This window comes from Fusarium subglutinans, assembly GCF_013396075.1.
Source record: "Fusarium subglutinans strain NRRL 66333 chromosome Unknown NRRL66333_c0000052, whole genome shotgun sequence".
NCBI classification, from domain to species: domain Eukaryota; kingdom Fungi; phylum Ascomycota; class Sordariomycetes; order Hypocreales; family Nectriaceae; genus Fusarium; species Fusarium subglutinans.
In genome coordinates, this window is record NW_023502115.1 from 61,388 (window position 1) to 79,284 (window position 17,897).

Consider the following 17,897-nt stretch of genomic DNA (forward strand, 5'->3'; position numbering starts at 1 on the left):
CTCCGTTCTGAGATTGAACAGACTACTTACAACAATCCCAAGCTCAACTCGATTTCCTAGCTCACCTCTTGCAAGGGCTTTTCCTCCTCTTGTAAACCCAAGAATATTCTGCTCTTCTTGTCATCCTACAAGCAACTCGTCACCTAAGATGGCCGACAATGGTGCTTGGGGCGCCTGGCAGGTTGAATCTTCAACCTTCACAAAGGCTGTAGTCGCAGCTATGCAGAAGCTCTACCCCGAGGAAATCGCAGACAAAAGCTGGGACAATGTTGGGCTCTTGGTAGGAAACTCAGAAAATGATGCCAAGACGACAAACAAGGTCTTGGTGACGAATGACCTGACCTACCAAGTCGCCGTTGATGCTATTGAGCAGGATGTTAGTGTCATTGTCAGCTATCGTGAGTCTTGATCCCACATCTCAAGTCGGATTTTGGAATTTACTGAAACAATGCTAGATCCCTTCATTTTCGGAGGCCTCAAGTCCATCACCAACAAAGATCCTCAGCAAGCTACTCTTCTACGCCTTGCCAAGGCTGGTATTGCTGTCTACTGCCCTCACACTGCAGTCGATGCCGCTCCTGAAGGACTCAACACATGGCTTGCAGATATCGTCTCTGGCCCTCACCAAAGCCAACGCTCTGTCGCGATCCCCTGTAGCTCTGCTCCCTCTAGCCACTCTGGCGCAGGCTATGGTGCCATCGGCCGCTTCGAAGGTGATGTTTCTCTCTCTGAGATCATTCTTCGTCTAGCTGAGAAGCTCGGCGGTCTCAGGCATGTCATGGTAGCAAGTCCTGTTGGTGCTGATGTCAAGACTACCAAGATTGGCAGCTTTGGTGTTTGCGCTGGTAGCGGGTATGATGTGCTCAAGAAGGCCGAGGTTGATCTTTTGGTGACTGGCGAGACCAGCCATCACTCAGCTTTGAGAGCTATTCAACAGGGACAGACACTTGTCCAAGTCTTTCACAGCAATTCTGAAAGAGGATATCTTCAAGAAGTGCTCAGGCCCAAGTTAGAGGCTGCCATCAAGGAGAATGTTCCAGAGGTGGAGGTTGTTGTGAGCAAGTACGATAAGGATCCTTTTACTATCTTGGATGTCAATGATCTCAAGTAGCTTGAATAGGATTAAGAAATTGAAGTGCAAAGGAGCAATAAAATCTCTGATAAATTATGTCAACTTCTATAGTTTTTCCGTGGGCGGCTGGCTCAAGGTCAGATGCCGCCTCACACTGTGCATTTTACCCCACGATTGATATCTAATCAATCAATCGACCTCTTACTTTCGTTCTACTACTTCCAAGTTCCATACCTTAATATCCCCCCCCCTTCTCCAGTCAGAACAATGTCGCAAATCACAGACGATTCTCTACGCGAGGCCATCAAGCAGCGCCTCGAGGCTACTTACGTTGAAGTCACAGACATGTCGGGTCAGTTCTTTTCTACTCTATTCTACCCCGCGAACCCCTCCAGGCCGATCACGGCGTAGAGTCCGACATAGGTAGCTAACATGAGGATATCTCAGGCGGTTGTGGTCAAGCCTTCAACTCTGTCATCGTCTCTCCTCAATTCCAGGGCCTAAACTCTCTCAAGCGCCACCGCCTCGTCAACGCCGCCCTCAAGGACGAAATCGCCATTATCCACGCCTGGACCGCCAAGTGCCAGACACCTGAGGAGTATGCAAAGACGAGCGCAGCCAACGACACCGCGCAAGGGTAGCCATAAATCACCCTTTCTTTATCTTCCACGATGTTGGGGTTATACTGCATGGAGTTTCTGCATAAAAAGGGCACGCGACAGGCATAGGAACAGGGCGGGTATGTAACGAAGGGTCTAGATAACGATATCCGTACGTAGGCGGTCTTCACGCCGCTGTACATCACCGAGTAACAGGAAAACCAAGGAATCGAGTTTATAATTAGAGCATCTTTATTTGGCAAGCCTACAACGCGAAACAACAACATGTGTTTGTTTGTATGTACCAACACCATAACCTCCATGAAGGCATCCATCTTCTTTTCCTACCAGCGCGTCTCCATACTCCCTTGAACCAATCAACCAATGACCATATCTTGGGCTTGAAATTCATGTATACGTTTATGCATCTACAAAAGACCCAACAGGTCTTCACTGTCCTTCTTGGGCTGTTGAGGAGCTCCTCCTTGGGCCTGTTGTAGCTGCATTGCTGCTGGTAGGGGCTCGCCTGCTGACGAACCACCAAAGTTCAATCCCTCGAAACCATTCATCAAGTCATTCATGTTGTTGCTGGGACCTGCAGCAGGTGCAGGAGCTCCAGAAGCCTGCGCCGGCGCATCGAACATGCTCATCATATCAGCCATGGCACCTGAAGGCGCACCAGCAGATGGGCTGGCCACTCTATCGGGAGTTGCTGAAGCACTGTTCTGCTCTTGGGATGCAGGCACGGCGCCATCAAAGTCGATATCCAACAAATTCTCGATGTTGTTTTGAGGAGCACCACCAGATCCGTTGGATGAAGCGGCAGCAACTGAAGCAGCGATAGGGTTCTCGGCAGCGTTTTGTCGCTGTTCTTGGATAGCTGCTCGCTGGATCTCATCGGCGCCGAAACGACCCTTACCCACGAACGACTCAGGAGGCTTATGGTAGACGGAAGCGAGAGTAGAGAGTTCGGTGAGGAGCTGCTCCAGAAGGGCCGGAGGAAGGCTTGTCATGGTTGTCGTGATTGTGGGCTTTTGAGATAGAACAATGTTCTGAGAAACGTAGTTAGCAACTATTCTGAGGATCCTTTAGACAAATTCCTCACTTTAGCAACTTCGGGATCAGAGGAGAGAAGACGCCAGTAGACATATGCCCTGTCGCGGATATCGGGGTTATCGTTCTCCGCTGTCGCTGCTTGAAGAACCTTTTGGACGAGGCCTTGGTTGCTTCCGGGCTTCTTCAAGAACAGCTTCACCACCGCTGTCAATATTTGCAGTTGCGTCTGCGAATCCTGTCAGTTCAAGCTCAATGACCATTACTATGTGACTGACCTGCGTGAACTCTTCCATAAAGGACTCAACGAAACTCTCCAAAATCTCGTCTGCATTGTTGATCTTCTCAGCATATTCTCCAACAATCCAGATGAGAGATCCGCGGGCAGTGGGCTCGTCCAATTCATCAATATGCTTGCAAAGTGTAGGAATAACGCCCTCGTAGCCAGGGTACTTTCGAAGAATGTCCTTGATAACGACAATCACCTCTTGGACAACATAATTGACCTTGGTAGAGATGAGATCCTCGAGGGCTGCAACGCATTTTTCAGCAGCATTCTCAATCTTGATGGCTACTTGGCCAATTGCTTTGACGGCTCTTCGGACGAAGTCCATATCGACTTCAAGGGCATACTCTTTCAACTCGGCGAGGAGCTGTTCGTAGTTATGCTCGTTTGCTATCCTAACCATAATTTCCAACTTTTGAAGCTTTACATAGGGAGGGTCAGTGTATTTGCAGAAGAAGACGCGCATCTCCTTGCTAAGAATGTCTGGCTTAGCCTGGAGCAGGAGATCGATGTTTCGTAGAGCGACGTATTGGACCTCAGGCTGAGAAGCAACCAAAGTAACTGAGTTCGGTCAGTGTGTAACTTCAATATCTTGTAGTCATATACATACCCAAGGGAGGAGCCATTTTCTTGAGGTATGATCTCACAAGCTCAGGGGTGAGAGCCTTCATGTGGATGAAAACAACCTTGACGGCAGCAAGAACCACACTAGGGTTAACATGCTGGAACTGAGGTGCCACACGCTCACAGATGTGCTCCGACTCCTTCTGATCTGACGCAGAGTAGTTGGCCAGGGTTGTCAGGATAGTGACTCTTCCCCATTCGGTACACTCGTTAAGGGCCATAAGCAACTTCTTCAGCGTCACAGGCGTGACAATCAGTGCCCTGGTCTCGGGCGCCGTCTCGGTGATCTCAGACAAAGCAGTCACTGAGTTGGCGACAACCATGGGGTTGGGATCGCCGATCAACTCCTGAAGAGCCTCCAGAAAGCCGTTCTCGATGCACATCTGAGGGTTGAGGTCGAAGAGTTTGGCGACACAAATGGCAGCTGTCTTGCGCACGTACGGTGATTCGTCCCGCAGCGTCTTCCTCAGGGGCTCTTCCATATAATCCACCATTTTGTCCACTCTGATGCATCCCATTGTTCGGATTGCCAGTGCTCGTATCAGCGGATTTGGGTCTTCGGAGTCTTGCACAAACGTATTAACGGCGAGAATGCAAAGATCGGGATGCGATTTGGCGTAGTTCCTGGCCATCGTGTCAGCTCTTCATCTTACCCCACGAACAGTTGGCAGCTGTAGAACTAGGGAAGACAGCTCCAGCAGCTATTCAGCTTGGTCCACATACATCAGGTAGAGGTATACAAGCTTCTTCTGATCAAGATCGCCGGTCGCAATGTTCTTGAGCACATCTGGGAAGAGTGCCGACACATCCTTGCCCAACGTCATGGCCATGATGGTCTTCTGAATCGACTCCTTGCGCTCGTATGCATATTGAGAAACCAGGCCAGCGCGCAGCTCAAAGGTCTCGCCCTTTCGAGGCACGGCGAAGGCGCCGCGAATGCGATTTACCGCCATCGTCGAGGTTCTCGGAGGGGCACGGGGCAGGAGTTGGAAAGTTGGAGAGCAATGAGAGATTGAGTGGTCGAAGACGGCGGTGACAGTCTAAGTTAGTCGAATTGGTCAGGGCCGAGTACAAGCTACTTGTCCTCAAGTGTCGAAGTCTGCATCCACCGATATTATCGCGTATCGGAGGATGCGTCTTAGATAGGCGACGTAGTCGAGATAATCGGAAAGGGAGTTGATCAATCTAGGTACCTACGTATGGACAGGCAAGGCAGATGTAACTGTCACCAAATATGCCAAGGCCACGAAGATAGGTCTAGGCCACTGAGTCGCAGCCCAAATCACCAAAGGGGCAAGGGGAGGAAAGAAAACTCAGCACCTCGATCCTAAGTGAAAAAAACATTTAGGTGATATAGTCTAAGCTTAGGATGACTTTTACTGAGTTTATTTTGACACCTCATATCAAGGTCTGTTGTTTTCTTGCCCCCCCAGGAGGGGGCCTTTTACAGCGACCCTGTAAGCTCCGGTTAGTGGATCGAGGCTAGGCTACCCCCTAACTCTAAACTTCCGCCTGATTTCCGTTCGCGTGCAGCGTGGCTTCAATGGTTAACAATTTATTTATTTTTGGCCACCTTCATACCCAGGCTTAGTCACCCTTTCATCAGCTCTTCCATTTGCTGAACTGGATTTCAACATCATCGCGAGTTCTAAGAGGATCAATCACAGACACGAAGAAGAGAGACACCTAAGGTATTCCCCAATGAAGCCTTATTGTTGTCTGTGATCCCTGGAATAAGAGTCCTCGCCAAATCGGCCAAGCTATACAATGGTGAAGAATGCTGTACTTGTTCCCGTAGCATAACGAGATCTAAGAAACAAACAGGCGCTGCCAAACCTCCGTCGACTCTTTATCGAGTCACGAACAGATGACGAAGAACGAGATGTCTCCAGAAAAGCGGTGGGCCGTCTTCCGGTTTGTCTCAGCGACACATACTGATCGAAAGCAGTTCTATAACGCCGTTCTTTTCATGGGATCAATCGCTGTTTTCAGTCTCATCGCGCAAAGGTTAAATGCTGGTAAATGACGGATAGATCGTCGTCATCATTGCGCTCCAAAGATGCCATTCGAATAACCAGAGCATGGCGTTTTGTTCATTAGTATTAATCAAGATTGATATGTAGCTGAGACTCAATCAATCATCGGCTTCTTCCGCCTCTTCCGCCTCTACCCCTGTCTCACTCTTGGTGGTTTCCGCTTTGGCTTCTTGTTTTCGCCAAAGACCAGCCAAGAAATCGTTGGTGCTCGCCTCTTCAAGGCTCTTGTCCTCCCGCTTCTTCATGAATCTTGGAAATCTCAAACTTAGTCCTCTCTCGTCGCTCACGAGACCAATTGCTGCAGTATAAGTCGGGCTCAATGTGATATCTGCGAATGCCATTTCCCACACTTCTTGTGGTTCGAACCAGATATCTGGCCTTGGACCTGAATATTCGACGAAGGCGGGTTGTTTAGTTCTGGTGTTCTTGGGTTCGCCGCTCTCTTCGCCATCGTCATAAAATTGCCGATTAGCCTTGTAGAATGCATCTGTGAATCCCGACATGCATTTGCATACTGCTTCCAAGGACCCTGTCTCCTCGTTACGGCATGCCATGAGAATAGGCGACCACCATTTCGCCTTGCGTCCTTGCCCATGCCACCCGGCGACAGGAATAAGGTCGAGAGTATCAAAGCTCGAGTTATAGTCTTTCTTGACTTTGAGCCAGGAATCAAGTCGTTTGTCTGGCTCGTAGGTGGCCAGTAATGGTTTTCGTCTCGTCTTTGTTTTGGTTTCCCCATTTTCGTCATTCTTCCCTCTCGTTTTCCCTTTGCCTCTGGACTTGGAGTTTGGAGTTAGCCATTTGTTGGTCCCATCTGGCCCATCGTCATCTCCGTCGTCTGTGTATGGTACCGTGGGTAAATTATCCAAAATCTTTACCATGATACCCTCGCATTTGATATCCGTGGCAGCCTTGAAAAACTCCAGAACAGATTCGGAGTCCGCAGATGTAGCATCAAGACTCTGTACCCAAGTAAAATGATGTGGTATTTCCGTGAAGAGTGATCGTAGCAGTTCTCTTCTTTCTCGAAAGGGTCGATCTAGCAATGGCTGCCCATTCAAATACATCAAGTCGAACGCAAACATGCAAACGTCCACAGTGATACTTCCAATGTCGACGTCTTTTCTCGCTCGGTTTGTGAGCGTTTGGAAATTTTTGAGCTCACCAGTTTCACGATCAACTGCGACAACTTCACCTTCCATGATGAAGCTATCAACGCCTTCTCCGCGTATCTTAGGTATCAGCTCAACCAAGTCAGGATATTTGTCTGTCATGACCTCCAAGTGACGCGAGAAGATGCTGACTTTTCCACTCGCATCACAATGTATTTGCGCTCTCTGTCCATCGTACTTGAACTCGCACGCAAAGTCACGGCCCTGTAGTTTTGTGAGCATCTCGGCCAAGTCTCTGGTGATGCTCCCGAGCATAGGTCGTAGCGGTATATGCATGGTAAGACCACATCGGATTAGTAGTTCCTCGGAAATTCCAATCTCTAGGAGAACGGGGACAAGGTCGTTATAGTTCGGGCGCCTCGCAAAGCAGGCCTTGACTATCTCCTCAGCTCGACCCCAAATTTCAGCTAAATCTTCTTTTTTGAGCTTTGCAAGATCAGATACCGATTTCAGAGGAAAATCAGTACCCTTGGGGCGCGAGAGCAAAAAGGCCCGTGATAAGGCAATCAGCATCGTTGTTTTTACAGCACCAATACGCAACTATTGCTTGTCAGAAGATAACGACGAGTACTGACATGGGTTTCTCACATGTTGAGAAAGTGTTCTCACGATGAATCTACTCTCTTCACCACCGCGAGCGTCTTGTAGTAATCGATCCACCAATCTTTGCTTGGCTTCCGAACTACCCTGCCCTTGACTGCTGGCAATTTTGACCAAAGTTTCATAGACGCCCTTGATCGTGAGAGGCTTTGGTTTTCTGAGAGTGAAGCTCTGCTTTTTCTTGGCTTCAAAAGCTACATCTCCTGCGTCTCCATATTTGTCGTAGATGGCCTTTAAAGCTCTGTTGTCGAGTCCACAAACGTTCCGTAATGCTTTTGATATCGCTGAGCCACCCAGTCCGAGTTCCATGGAGATATAAGGAGGTGAAATTGCATTCGTTGCCAACCATACCTGCGAAAGTCAGAGAAGCTCAAGAGATGTAGTTTCAGACATACAGCTGGTAGCAAGCTTGTTGGATCTCCCTCAATAAGAACTCTTAAGCAGTTTACAAGGGTATCTACAATCTTAATCCGGCTTGTAGTGCCGTTAATGAGAATAAAGCAGCGGGTGAGAAGAGCATATGACGCATTGCCGCCTTCAGATGCCCAGTGCTCCTTCAGTTGGTCCAGATACTCAGATGGGTCGAATATTAGAGGAGATTCGTCAAGAGGTATTGATGTAGTGGTCGTATCCTCAGCCATACCTGCTGCCTGAAGACTGAGTGTAGGTTTTGCAGAGGTGAGTGTGCCAGGCTTGCTGAGAGCCGTTGGGAGAGTGACCGGGGGCTTCGGTTTTGGGCCTGCAGGACTAGGGCTTTCATCTCGAGATACTGACTCGTTGTGTTTATTCGGAAGCTCAAGTGTCTGTGCTTGTAGTGTGTTCTGTGGTGTGTTTGCAACTTCCTGGTCCCATTCTGCTTGAAGCTTCCTAGCTAATTCTTCGTCTGTTAATGCTGTAGTAGCATCACTTGATGTACTTTGAGCATTTTCTGCTGTCTTTGGCTTTTTACTGGACTCTGTGTCATTCTGCTTCTGCTTCGAAAAGAAGTACTCAAGACCACGGGTTGGTGTGGATGATTTGGTGCCGTTGTTGAGCTTTCGTTTCTTGGTTGGACTGGGCATATTTGCATTGATGCCCAGCTTGACTGAGACTACCACCGCTGAAAACAGAAGAATTCCAGAAGAGAGACAAAGCAATTCCACCACAAAGCTTATGTAAATAGAGAAATAGGTACGCCCCTTCACGTCCTTGTTCTATAAACGCGGCGGGCTCTATGACGACGTTGGCGCGAAGGCACGTGACCGAGTTAAAGAGCTTCGAAAATCGAAATCACCTCAGGAACCAGCCCGCTCAGTCAACGCTAAACCATTTCGGCACGCACAAGCGATTCACTCACACAACCGTCGAAATCTTCGCTCTGCCCCACCATCGCGAACCTCCCTCTCCCCCAGAACATCACCCCTCCCTCATAACGACCCCTATAAATCAGCCATAATGAACGGTGAAGATCCGCCTGAGAGGCCCAGCGAGATCTCGTCCATCATCAACGGACTCGAACGATACAACCCCGAGGCTGTCGGCGCCCTTGAGACCTATCTCCAAGACCAATGCGAGCAGAAGTTCACTGACTGCAATGCCAACCGAACACTGCTGAAACTGTGAGTGTTCTTACTATACATGCATATTACAGTACAACTCGGGCTCTTATATGATGACCGTTTGTCAACGTTTCCTATTACCTGACTAGTGTGGCGGGTTGTTCTCAACTTGGCCGCACCTGAAGTCAACTTTTAGTGCAACTGAAATGCCCAATTACTCCAACAACCTCTGGCATCAACACTGCTCGACTCGAGGCTAACTTCCTCAAAAGATACCAGCTCAACCCCGACCGTATCAAGGATGAGGTGATCACCAACGTCTTGGTCAAGACAATGACCCAGTTCCCCTCGGCACAGTTCTCTCTCGCTCTACACCTCATCAACCCCTCCGCTGCTGTCACTGGTGACCTCGGCGAAGCTATCACCAAGCTCCGATCCCTCAACGGTCAGCTTGAGGGTGCTCAGTACTCCCGTTTCTGGGCCGATCTCGACGACGACATGGTTGCCGATTTGATTGCCGACATTCCTGACTTTGAGGACGTCGTTCGACACCGGATCGCCCTTCTCGTCTCACAGGCTTTCCGTGAGATCCAGACCACCCATCTCGAGTCATGGCTCGGTCTCAACGAGGATGCCACCAAGAAGTTCGTTACCGAGGTTTGTGGTTGGACTGTTGAGAGTGACGGCAGCGTCAAGGTTCCCTCAAACCCTGACAACGAGGCTAAGAAGGCTGAGATCCGTGAGGATGTCAACGTCGAGCAGTTCTCCAGGGTAATCCGACGGTCGTGGGAGGACACTGTTTGAGCTTTTTGATGAGAGTTTTAGCGGATCACAAGGGATTTTTCGCGCACTTCCCCCACCATCTGATTGGATTCGGACATCACGATTGATGATGCGGAGGGGTTAGGAAGGGCTCACATGGTAGCATGGCGGGGGTTACAAAAACTAGGCGTTTAATCGGACATGTCATTGCAGAGCAATCCAAGGATCTAGAAATGCATAGAACTTTGCGATTTACTACATCGTATCTGGCTCATGTAGACCGACAATGTGGCTTGATTGCAGTGCTTTTGATTCGCTATATTTATTTTCCAAATTGTCCTGGCATTTATTTCCCCTTGGACAGCTCCTCCCATTGTACGCCAGCCCATTCTTCAAGGTATCCAACCTCTCCAACTGGCGTTCCTCGAGGCGAGCAATCTTTCTCACACACACCAACAATTATCGTACCCCACTCCATGCCCTCCAAGCTCATGTCGTCTGCCTCAAGCTCTGTAATAGCATTTGGTGTCAACTGTACCTCAAATACTCTTCTCGCCGTACAGTTGGGGCACCGAGGGATAGCACCCTTGTTCACAGCCTCACCAACAGCATCCTTTTTTGAGTATAAGAGGGGAGTGCCTGCAAACTCATAACGAATAACTTGCTCGGGGTTCTGCGCCAGACGATCTGCAAACTTCTGGAACGTAGCGTCCATGCTCGACTCAAAAGCCTCGCGATCCAGTATAGAAGGTTCTGCGGCATCGGCATCTTCAAGACGGGCGTTGGTGGGAACATTCGTGGATGTAGGTTCCAGAGTTTCAAAATCGGCGTCAGCTAGATAGAGAGTAGGATACGGCTGGGCCTGAGCATCTTCGGCGGGCCAAGGCTCTGAAGGTTGGGGTGGCGATGCCGGTGTATCCTTAATATTGAGAGACTCTGCAAATGTTTTGCTGAGGGCTGTTGTTGCTGGCTCGGGAGAGGCAGGTTTGGCAGGTTCAGACTGTGAAGCCGAAGAGGAAAATGGGTTCGCAGATCCAGAGCTGAATGGGTTCGCATTGCTAGAGAATGGATTTGCGCCAGAAGCACTTCCCAATCCCTTGGAACCAAACAGAGCCTCTCCTAATCCAGGTCCGTCGCTCTTTGGATTTTCTTCCTCAGCTTTCTTCTCTTCGTTGGACTCTTTGGATGCCTCCTCCTTCCACACCCGCAGACCTCTCAGTGCGCGGATGCTGCCATCTTTGCGCCGGCAAGTTTGTCTTCTACAGGCGAACACATAAATTCGTCGCTCATGCTCAGGAAATCTTTCGGGGAGTTCGCCGTTGAGCTGCAGGATCAAAGCCATAAAATCCTTGCAGACTTTGCATCGTGCGTAGGCTGCGCTGGGAGCATTCTCGTCTAACCAGTCCTGATTTCGTTGTTAGTCGGTACAGTTTTGTCTGGTGCGGGACAAGCCAAAGACATACGGGACGGCCTCCGAGTTTGCTGACAGTGTCTTCGTCTGCTTCTTTAGAGGCATATCCCAGGAGCACATTTGTCTCCTCGAATTCGCCGTCTGAGGAATCGGAATCGTATGAGGCCATGATGTAGATATTGATGAGCTTGATTTAAGTGATTAGTGGTGGGGTAAATATTTTTTTTTTCTTTACAAAAAGCTGTCTGTCACAATGCGGGGCTTAGCGCATCAGTAGAAATGTTGGACTACAAACCAGCAATACGTGATGCACTCATGTACGCTACGTACTAACGTATTACAAATGCTACAAACATGCTTGAGTCATGAATAAGTCGTAATTGTGTATATTACGCCCCAGAGCCTTTTGTCTAGCCTCAATTTTAACGTGATATCTCCTACATGTGATCATTAGGTCCATCCATGCCAGGCCCAGGTCCGCCTGCTCTGCCCATCTGTCGAGCCTTCAACAACTCGTCACATAGAAGGAGGTTAGATGCGATACTGGAGCTGGAGGCGATGCAATTTCGCAGAACTCGGTAAGAGTCAAAGACACCCTCCAGCTCAGGGTCCATAGGTTCACCGGTTTCGAGGTTAAGGCCAACGACGTTGCCGTCAGCGTACTCATCCTGCAAGTCCGCAACTATAGCAAGTTAGATCTTTGTCGTGGATATTCGGAGAATAGTAAACTTACGAGCATCCTGGATGTCAAGACCAGCGTTGGCAGCCAGAGTCTTGGGGATAATAAGAAGAGCATCAGCGAATGCCTCAACACCCCATTTGGCCTTGCCCTTGACAGACTTGCCAAAGGCATCACTCTTGAGGTGAGAAGCACAGGCAACCTGGAAAGCACCAGCACCAGGAACAACAGACTTGTCGACAATCATGTTGTAGACACTTCGCAGACCATCTCGGACAGCATCCGTCACTTGAGCAATGGTATGGGCGTTGGGGCCCTTAATCATCAAAGTAACGGACTTGGGGTCTTTGACCTCCTCAACAAATGTGAACTTCTCCTCGCCGAGCGTCTGCTCATAGACAAGGCCAGCCCAGCCCAGAACATCCTCAGACAAGTCGTCAACGCTGTTTTGAGCAACACCACCGCAAACAAGCTGAAGACGCTCCATGTTCCTTCGCTTGGCCCGTCGGAGAGCAAGGATGTTGTTCTTAGCAAGAACGTCAAGAGAAAGAGGATCGATACCCTTCTGGTTGATAACAACAAAGTTCTTTGTACCGTCGTTACCGCAAAGCTCCTTCTTGAGCTCGACGATTTTCTTGAGCTTGGCATCGACGAATCGACGCTCACTCTCAACAAGCTTATCACGCTGCTCAGCGCTGGAGTAGAAGAAGCTAGAGTTAATCTCAGTCTTCTCATACTCCAGGCTGACGTTGAGGGTGAGAATGTAGCAGTTCTCGAGCCGCTTAGGCATATCGGGGTGGCGAGCACCGTGATCAAGGGCCAGTCCTCGAATCAGCCGAGTGTCGGCGGCTGTTCGGTGCTGCATCTTCATAATCTCCACCATGTGCAAATCGGGCTTCGCAGGAGCCTGGTAAATAGCAAGAACGGCATCGACAATATCGGGTGTAAGCTTGGCGGCCAAAGTCGAGTTGAGCTTGGTAGCGAGCGATGTTCGGGCGACATTGAGGAGGAGTTCTCGGTCAACTTCCTTGGCGAGTTTGAAAGAGTCGAGGAACTACGACGTTGAGCCAAAGTTTCAGGGGGCGAGGTAACAAAAACTCACCTTGAGAGCCTCAATCTTGGCAACCTCGAAACCATCAGTGATGATACGAGGGTGCAGTCCTTCAGAGATATATCGGTCTGCCTGCTTGAGAAGCTCGCCAACCAGCATAACCACAGAGGTGGTTCCGTCACCGCAAATATCGTCCTGAGCGGTCGCTGCTCGAGCAATCATAACGGCGGTAGGGTTTTGTATTTGCATCTCTCGGAGGAGGACGTTTCCATCCTTGGTCAGCTTGATCTGAGGTGGTCGGTCAGTTTAGGGGTCGCCATGGGGTATTTTGATAGGAGTTTGTACCTGTCCCGCACCGTCAACAAGCCTGAAGACTGTTAGCTTCACATCGCCATATGAGAATTATGACAACACGTACATCTTAATGGTACCCAGAGGGCCCAGATTGGACTTCAAAACATCCTGTAGGCCTTCGCCAGCGCTAATGTTGACCTTCAGAGCTTCGCCCCTCCTCTGCGACAAGCGGGTTAGCAGGTTGCAAGGCAAGGCCACTTTGGCTGCGGGGGGGTTTATAGTTATTGGTATCGACGTACTCGGGACTCGGCCTTGGGGTTGAGGAGTTGTGCTGCCGACATGATTATAGATCTCAGTGGGCACAAAGGCTATGTCGAGATCAAATAGGTCGAGACTTGAAAAAGCGGTGCTGGTGTAGGAGGTTTCGCGATTTCGTAATCGCACAAGCTTGCACCAGCTGGTCACAGGCAATAGCGGATGGGCTAGGCTGGGACATTTTTTCTGCCCCTCCAAGGGGTGGAAAGCGGTGTAAGGTGAGGACCGAGGGGCTCGGTGAGCAACCAATCAGGTGAGACTTTTCTTAAAAGATATATGAAGCTATTCCGACATCATGACTGACTCGTTTCTGTACAGGCCATTCAGGTCTAAAGACCCAGGTTTCCGGTCTATCACTTCGCTCTTCTCTAATATACATCCTAGAACTTCAATTTCCAGTAATAACTCCTTCCATCCAATGTGTTCACGAGCTTGCATCATTCTAAAGGTCACTCACTAAGGTAGGGTGTGAAGAGGGGCAAGAAACCGTCCTATTGACTAATCTCTATTGATAACCCGATTCAAGATCTAAAGTTTCTTTTTTGTTTTCTCGATTCATCGCTCTCTCCCAAGTCCAGTGTCTCTCTCTTGGCTTACTTCAAACCAATATACATATTCACTTGCAACTCATCTAGTCGCACTCTGCTCTATGCTTTTTCCAATCTCGCTTCTGGCACTCCCCCGAGCAATATTTCACCCTTTGACAACGTGAACATTTCTTTAAAGTAACTCCCGCTTGGTCCTCTGGTTTTCCGCAGCTTCGACATCTTTCTACCCGAGTCACTGGGTTCCGCATCTTGGGAAGGTCAGCAGGGTCAACGACTTCTTCGTTGAACGGAATTGCATAGGTCGGGCTGATTGCAACACGGACTGCATTTGGGGCTGCGTTTTCCCACTCAGGGAGAGACACGAAGTTCTCTGGTAGGAGCCCGTTACCACACGAGCACAGAACCTGTTCACCATCTTTGAGACTCAGCGGAATAGTCGCCCCCTTTCTCTTATACTCGCAACTCCTTCCGTGAGACCAGGTACGGCACCGCTCAACCATTGATGGGAGAGACTTCTTCCAAAGGCATAGTTCTGCATCATCGACATCGATACTGCCACATTCAAGTTCCCGGAGAATCAGAAGGAAGGATTCCATCCGGCCCGATGTAATAAGATCCATCGTGAACGGGATAATAGCTGCATCAATAACAACGGAAGCAGCATCGCCGTCAATCCGGATGGCGGAGACGAAAACAAGCATGTGAATACCACCTCGCTTCGGGTGGTTGATTGCAAACAAACCGGTCTGGCCAGCCTGTAAGCCGGTGGCGATCATAAACATGGTAAACACAGATTCCTTGAAGTTGACCATCGGGTCATGCGAGATTCCGCTTTCGCCGCGCACAGTACGTAGGTATTTTTCTCGGGCTGAAAACTGCATTGATGTCAATGTTGTCATCCATCGGTTTCGGTCCTTGTTTTCCAAATCAATGACCGGGAGATTGTCGAGATTCAGGTGCGACATGTTGAGACAGGCCGGAACGCCAGACGAAGAGATTGCTGAAGGGTATGCGAAGTCCAGCAGTATAGGAGAAGAGCCAGGCTGTGCCAGTGGTGCTATCAATTCGATGTAGCCTGTCGTTCGAGCAACACGAGATTTCATTCCATCGTTGGTGACAGGCACCGGGAAGTTGAGAGGGCAAACAAGATCATACTTTCCAAAAACAATATCAATGGCGAAGGGGCTCTTCTGACGAAAGTCGATCGGGACTTTATCCTTAAGGAACCCCTTGCCTTTCTTCGAAGTTATGTCCAAGTGTCCAGTAATGGTAGAGATGACAGACTCAGAAGGTGATATCTCGAGCAGAATCTTGGTCGTCTTGTCATCCTGACCCTGATTAACCGCATTCTCGAGAGACCTAACAGCACTACATACAGCAGGGTAGCCATCCTGCCCAGGTAAATGCTTCGTCACGAATACGCTGGCCTTGTCATCAGTGCGCGTTTCAAATACAGTCATGGTCATTCCCAGGATGGGACCATAAATGAAGGAGTTCTGCCCCGTGGGTGGAACACAAAGTCCCACCAATGCTGAGTTGGGTTCGTTCTGCAACGTTGAAGTGGGCACATAAAAAGATGCAACAAGAGGAGAGTCTCCGGCCCATCCATCCCGATCTCTTTCAATAACCACTTGAAACTCGTCCTCATCCGACATCTTCTTAGTTTTAACATTGCCGAAGGAAATTTGGATATCTCCAAATATGTTTTGCCATCCTTCGGTAGCATTATGACTAGATCTCACAGATCCGACAAGTGGCGGTGATGCAAGCCCAAGAGGGTTATTTTGATGTTTATACAATCGAGCAATGGCCGGTCTAGGCACAACTACCGTGACAGCGACTGCTGGCGGCAGGGATTTCCAGCGATTGAAAGCTCCATTTTGAGGAAGGCTTCTGCTCTCCTGGATAATCCATGGCTCGGTGTTTACGCCAAGAAGGTGAAGCTGAAGGCACAGGTCTTGCATGCCATTGCTAGCCAGCAAAAAGCGGTGGTCTTGAGCAATCGAGTCAATGAGAGCTGAGCACATGGATGGCCAGTCTGTTGCAACTCGGGCCATGACAATCTTGAGCATGGTAGCGAAGCTTGTACGGATAAAGTGGCCATACGTGTTTGACCTCTGTCCCACACTTGACTGCGATATGTTCTCAGCCTCAAACATGTGGTCATAGAGTGGTGAAAGTAATTTGATGAGCTGCTTCGAGTCTATATGCAGCTTCCCGTGGCGAGCCTGACCCGAAAATTGGTTGTCTCGCTTCCAAGCCAGTCGGTTTCGGGTTTGCGTTTCTCCTTTTACTTCATTCATGAGTCCAAGAAAAATCTCGTCAACATGGGACTCAACCTTGGCATTAGTCCAGTATTGCACAGGACTGAGACCAAGCAGAAGTGAGATGGTCGGTGCATGTCCAGAGAGAATCTTGTCTAGAGCATTCTTCTGATCACCCTCAGGCCTGATGAGCAATTCTGTGAAAAGGGACGCCCACGGCTCGTCTTTGAGAAGAGGCCCTGCTGCGAAGAGAATGTTGAGGGCTCCGATGTGGTCGCAAAGGTTTGAGGTATCGATCATATCGAACACCGATGGCCCTAAACCACCCTTTCCATATTCCTTCGGATCCAAGACCAATGGTCGAGGGTCCCAGGTTCGCCGGTATAGATTGGCTGGCTTTCCTGTTGTATGCGCCGCCTGTAAACTGTGACAGAGCGTCAAGGCATCCGCGACGGCGAAGCGAATGACAACATTGCTTTTCAGCGACTTGAAAGCAGAGATCCATTCATTGAACTGGGTCTTAGCAGAAGCTGAGGCTACAAATTCTTTTCCTCTGATCTTGGGCTCAAGTGGAGAGCCTTCGAGAAGAGTAGCATAGGCCGTTGCCAGATGAAAGCCCAAGACTGGATCACTAGCGTAGTGCAGAATGTCGTTCTCAGAGAGAAGACTTGCAAGGAGCGGATTTGGCAGCTTATCCTTGGCTTGGCGAGGTGTGACTGTGCCATTTTTCCAATATTGAGCGGATATATCCCCGAGTTTTGCTCCTGCTTGTATGGAGAGTGGTGCAGCGGAACGCATAGCTGTTAAGTTGAGGCGCCCTTCACCAAGCTTTTGTTCGTGGATGTCCTTAGAAGGTTGGATATTCTGCTGAAATGTCGCCATATAGCTATCGGACTGACACTTGGATGCCGCAGCTTTGATTGACATCCAAACACGACGGACATCTGATAGAGTATCAGCATCGCAGAATCGGATAGATTTCCCCCAAATACTGCTGTTCCATTCATCAAGGGATTTGGAAACGATTAGCAGCTTAGTGGCAGTAGCTGCTACAATCTTGGCAGTATCTTCGTCCACAAATAAATGGTAGTAGACATTCCAAAGCTGCTCCTCACTCAGTTTGCAATCCTCATCAAGCAGGAATATCAAGAAGAAAGCATTGCGAGCTATTCTGGTCAACATGCTGTGGTACTGTGATGTAGGGTAAGTCACGTACCAAGAATCTTTTCCACGACATCGCAACAAGTAAAGTCAATTTTTCTCTGAGCTGATCCGATTAGCTTCAAGTTGTGAGGCCAGGTTGAGTTGTACTCACGCAAGCCTTTCTCCAGGTATGTTGTGTAAAGAATGTTGCGCAGATCACCACAGCCAAGCGAAAGCACATCTGCGTCCTGGCCTTGAGGTACTGATCTGGTCAGACTGGTTGCTGGCGTATTGCCGGCAGCATAGAGAAAGCTAGTTTTTACGGCAATAGTTGGCGTAAGCATGGCCGGTCAATAGTGAGAGGAAAGTCTCACGGGCTTGTGACAGATAGGAAATACGGGAGTAATGTTGTGTCTATAAGGCGTTGGCGGAGGGTTTGGAAGTATAAGG

The 17,897-nt window shown here is 49.3% G+C and overlaps 7 protein-coding genes across 7 annotated transcripts; 3 read left to right on the forward strand and 4 right to left on the reverse strand.

The window, feature by feature from the left end:
• Positions 1–148: 148 nt before the first annotated feature.
• On the forward strand, positions 149–1,111 carry FSUBG_5352 (Ngg1p-interacting factor 3; the record flags this gene model as incomplete). Its single annotated transcript, XM_036683439.1, has 2 exons — positions 149–398; positions 456–1,111. 2 exons carry the CDS (start codon positions 149–151, stop codon positions 1,109–1,111), a joined length of 906 nt encoding a protein of 301 aa, XP_036539063.1.
• A 228-nt stretch (positions 1,112–1,339) lies between these two features.
• FSUBG_5353 (uncharacterized protein) lies at positions 1,340–1,713 on the forward strand (the record flags this gene model as incomplete). Its single annotated transcript, XM_036683440.1, has 2 exons — positions 1,340–1,424; positions 1,520–1,713. The coding sequence occupies 2 exons, from the start codon at positions 1,340–1,342 to the stop codon at positions 1,711–1,713; spliced, it is 279 nt and encodes a 92-aa protein (XP_036539064.1).
• A 386-nt stretch (positions 1,714–2,099) lies between these two features.
• On the reverse strand, positions 2,100–4,587 carry FSUBG_5354 (ap-2 complex subunit beta; the record flags this gene model as incomplete). The annotated part of the gene is made up of 5 exons (XM_036683441.1): positions 2,100–2,723; positions 2,777–2,953; positions 3,003–3,571; positions 3,621–4,258; positions 4,358–4,587. The coding sequence occupies 5 exons, from the start codon at positions 4,585–4,587 to the stop codon at positions 2,100–2,102; spliced, it is 2,238 nt and encodes a 745-aa protein (XP_036539065.1).
• Positions 4,588–5,768: 1,181 nt separating this feature from the next.
• On the reverse strand, positions 5,769–8,503 carry FSUBG_5355 (DNA ligase 1; the record flags this gene model as incomplete). The annotated part of the gene is made up of 3 exons (XM_036683442.1): positions 5,769–7,382; positions 7,431–7,793; positions 7,838–8,503. The coding sequence occupies 3 exons, from the start codon at positions 8,501–8,503 to the stop codon at positions 5,769–5,771; spliced, it is 2,643 nt and encodes an 880-aa protein (XP_036539066.1).
• A 373-nt stretch (positions 8,504–8,876) lies between these two features.
• FSUBG_5356 (eukaryotic translation initiation factor 3 subunit K) lies at positions 8,877–9,784 on the forward strand (the record flags this gene model as incomplete). Its single annotated transcript, XM_036683443.1, has 2 exons — positions 8,877–9,040; positions 9,253–9,784. 2 exons carry the CDS (start codon positions 8,877–8,879, stop codon positions 9,782–9,784), a joined length of 696 nt encoding a protein of 231 aa, XP_036539067.1.
• Positions 9,785–10,088: 304 nt separating this feature from the next.
• Positions 10,089–11,322, reverse strand: FSUBG_5357 (apoptosis RP-8; the record flags this gene model as incomplete). The annotated part of the gene is made up of 2 exons (XM_036683444.1): positions 10,089–11,147; positions 11,206–11,322. 2 exons carry the CDS (start codon positions 11,320–11,322, stop codon positions 10,089–10,091), a joined length of 1,176 nt encoding a protein of 391 aa, XP_036539068.1.
• Positions 11,323–11,590: 268 nt separating this feature from the next.
• FSUBG_5358 (uncharacterized protein) lies at positions 11,591–17,791 on the reverse strand (the record flags this gene model as incomplete). The annotated part of the gene is made up of 9 exons (XM_036683445.1): positions 11,591–11,835; positions 11,887–12,886; positions 12,935–13,171; positions 13,229–13,250; positions 13,302–13,396; positions 13,477–13,508; positions 13,950–13,983; positions 14,268–17,470; positions 17,521–17,791. The coding sequence occupies 9 exons, from the start codon at positions 17,789–17,791 to the stop codon at positions 11,591–11,593; spliced, it is 5,139 nt and encodes a 1,712-aa protein (XP_036539069.1).
• Between the last annotated feature and the right edge of the window lie 106 nt (positions 17,792–17,897).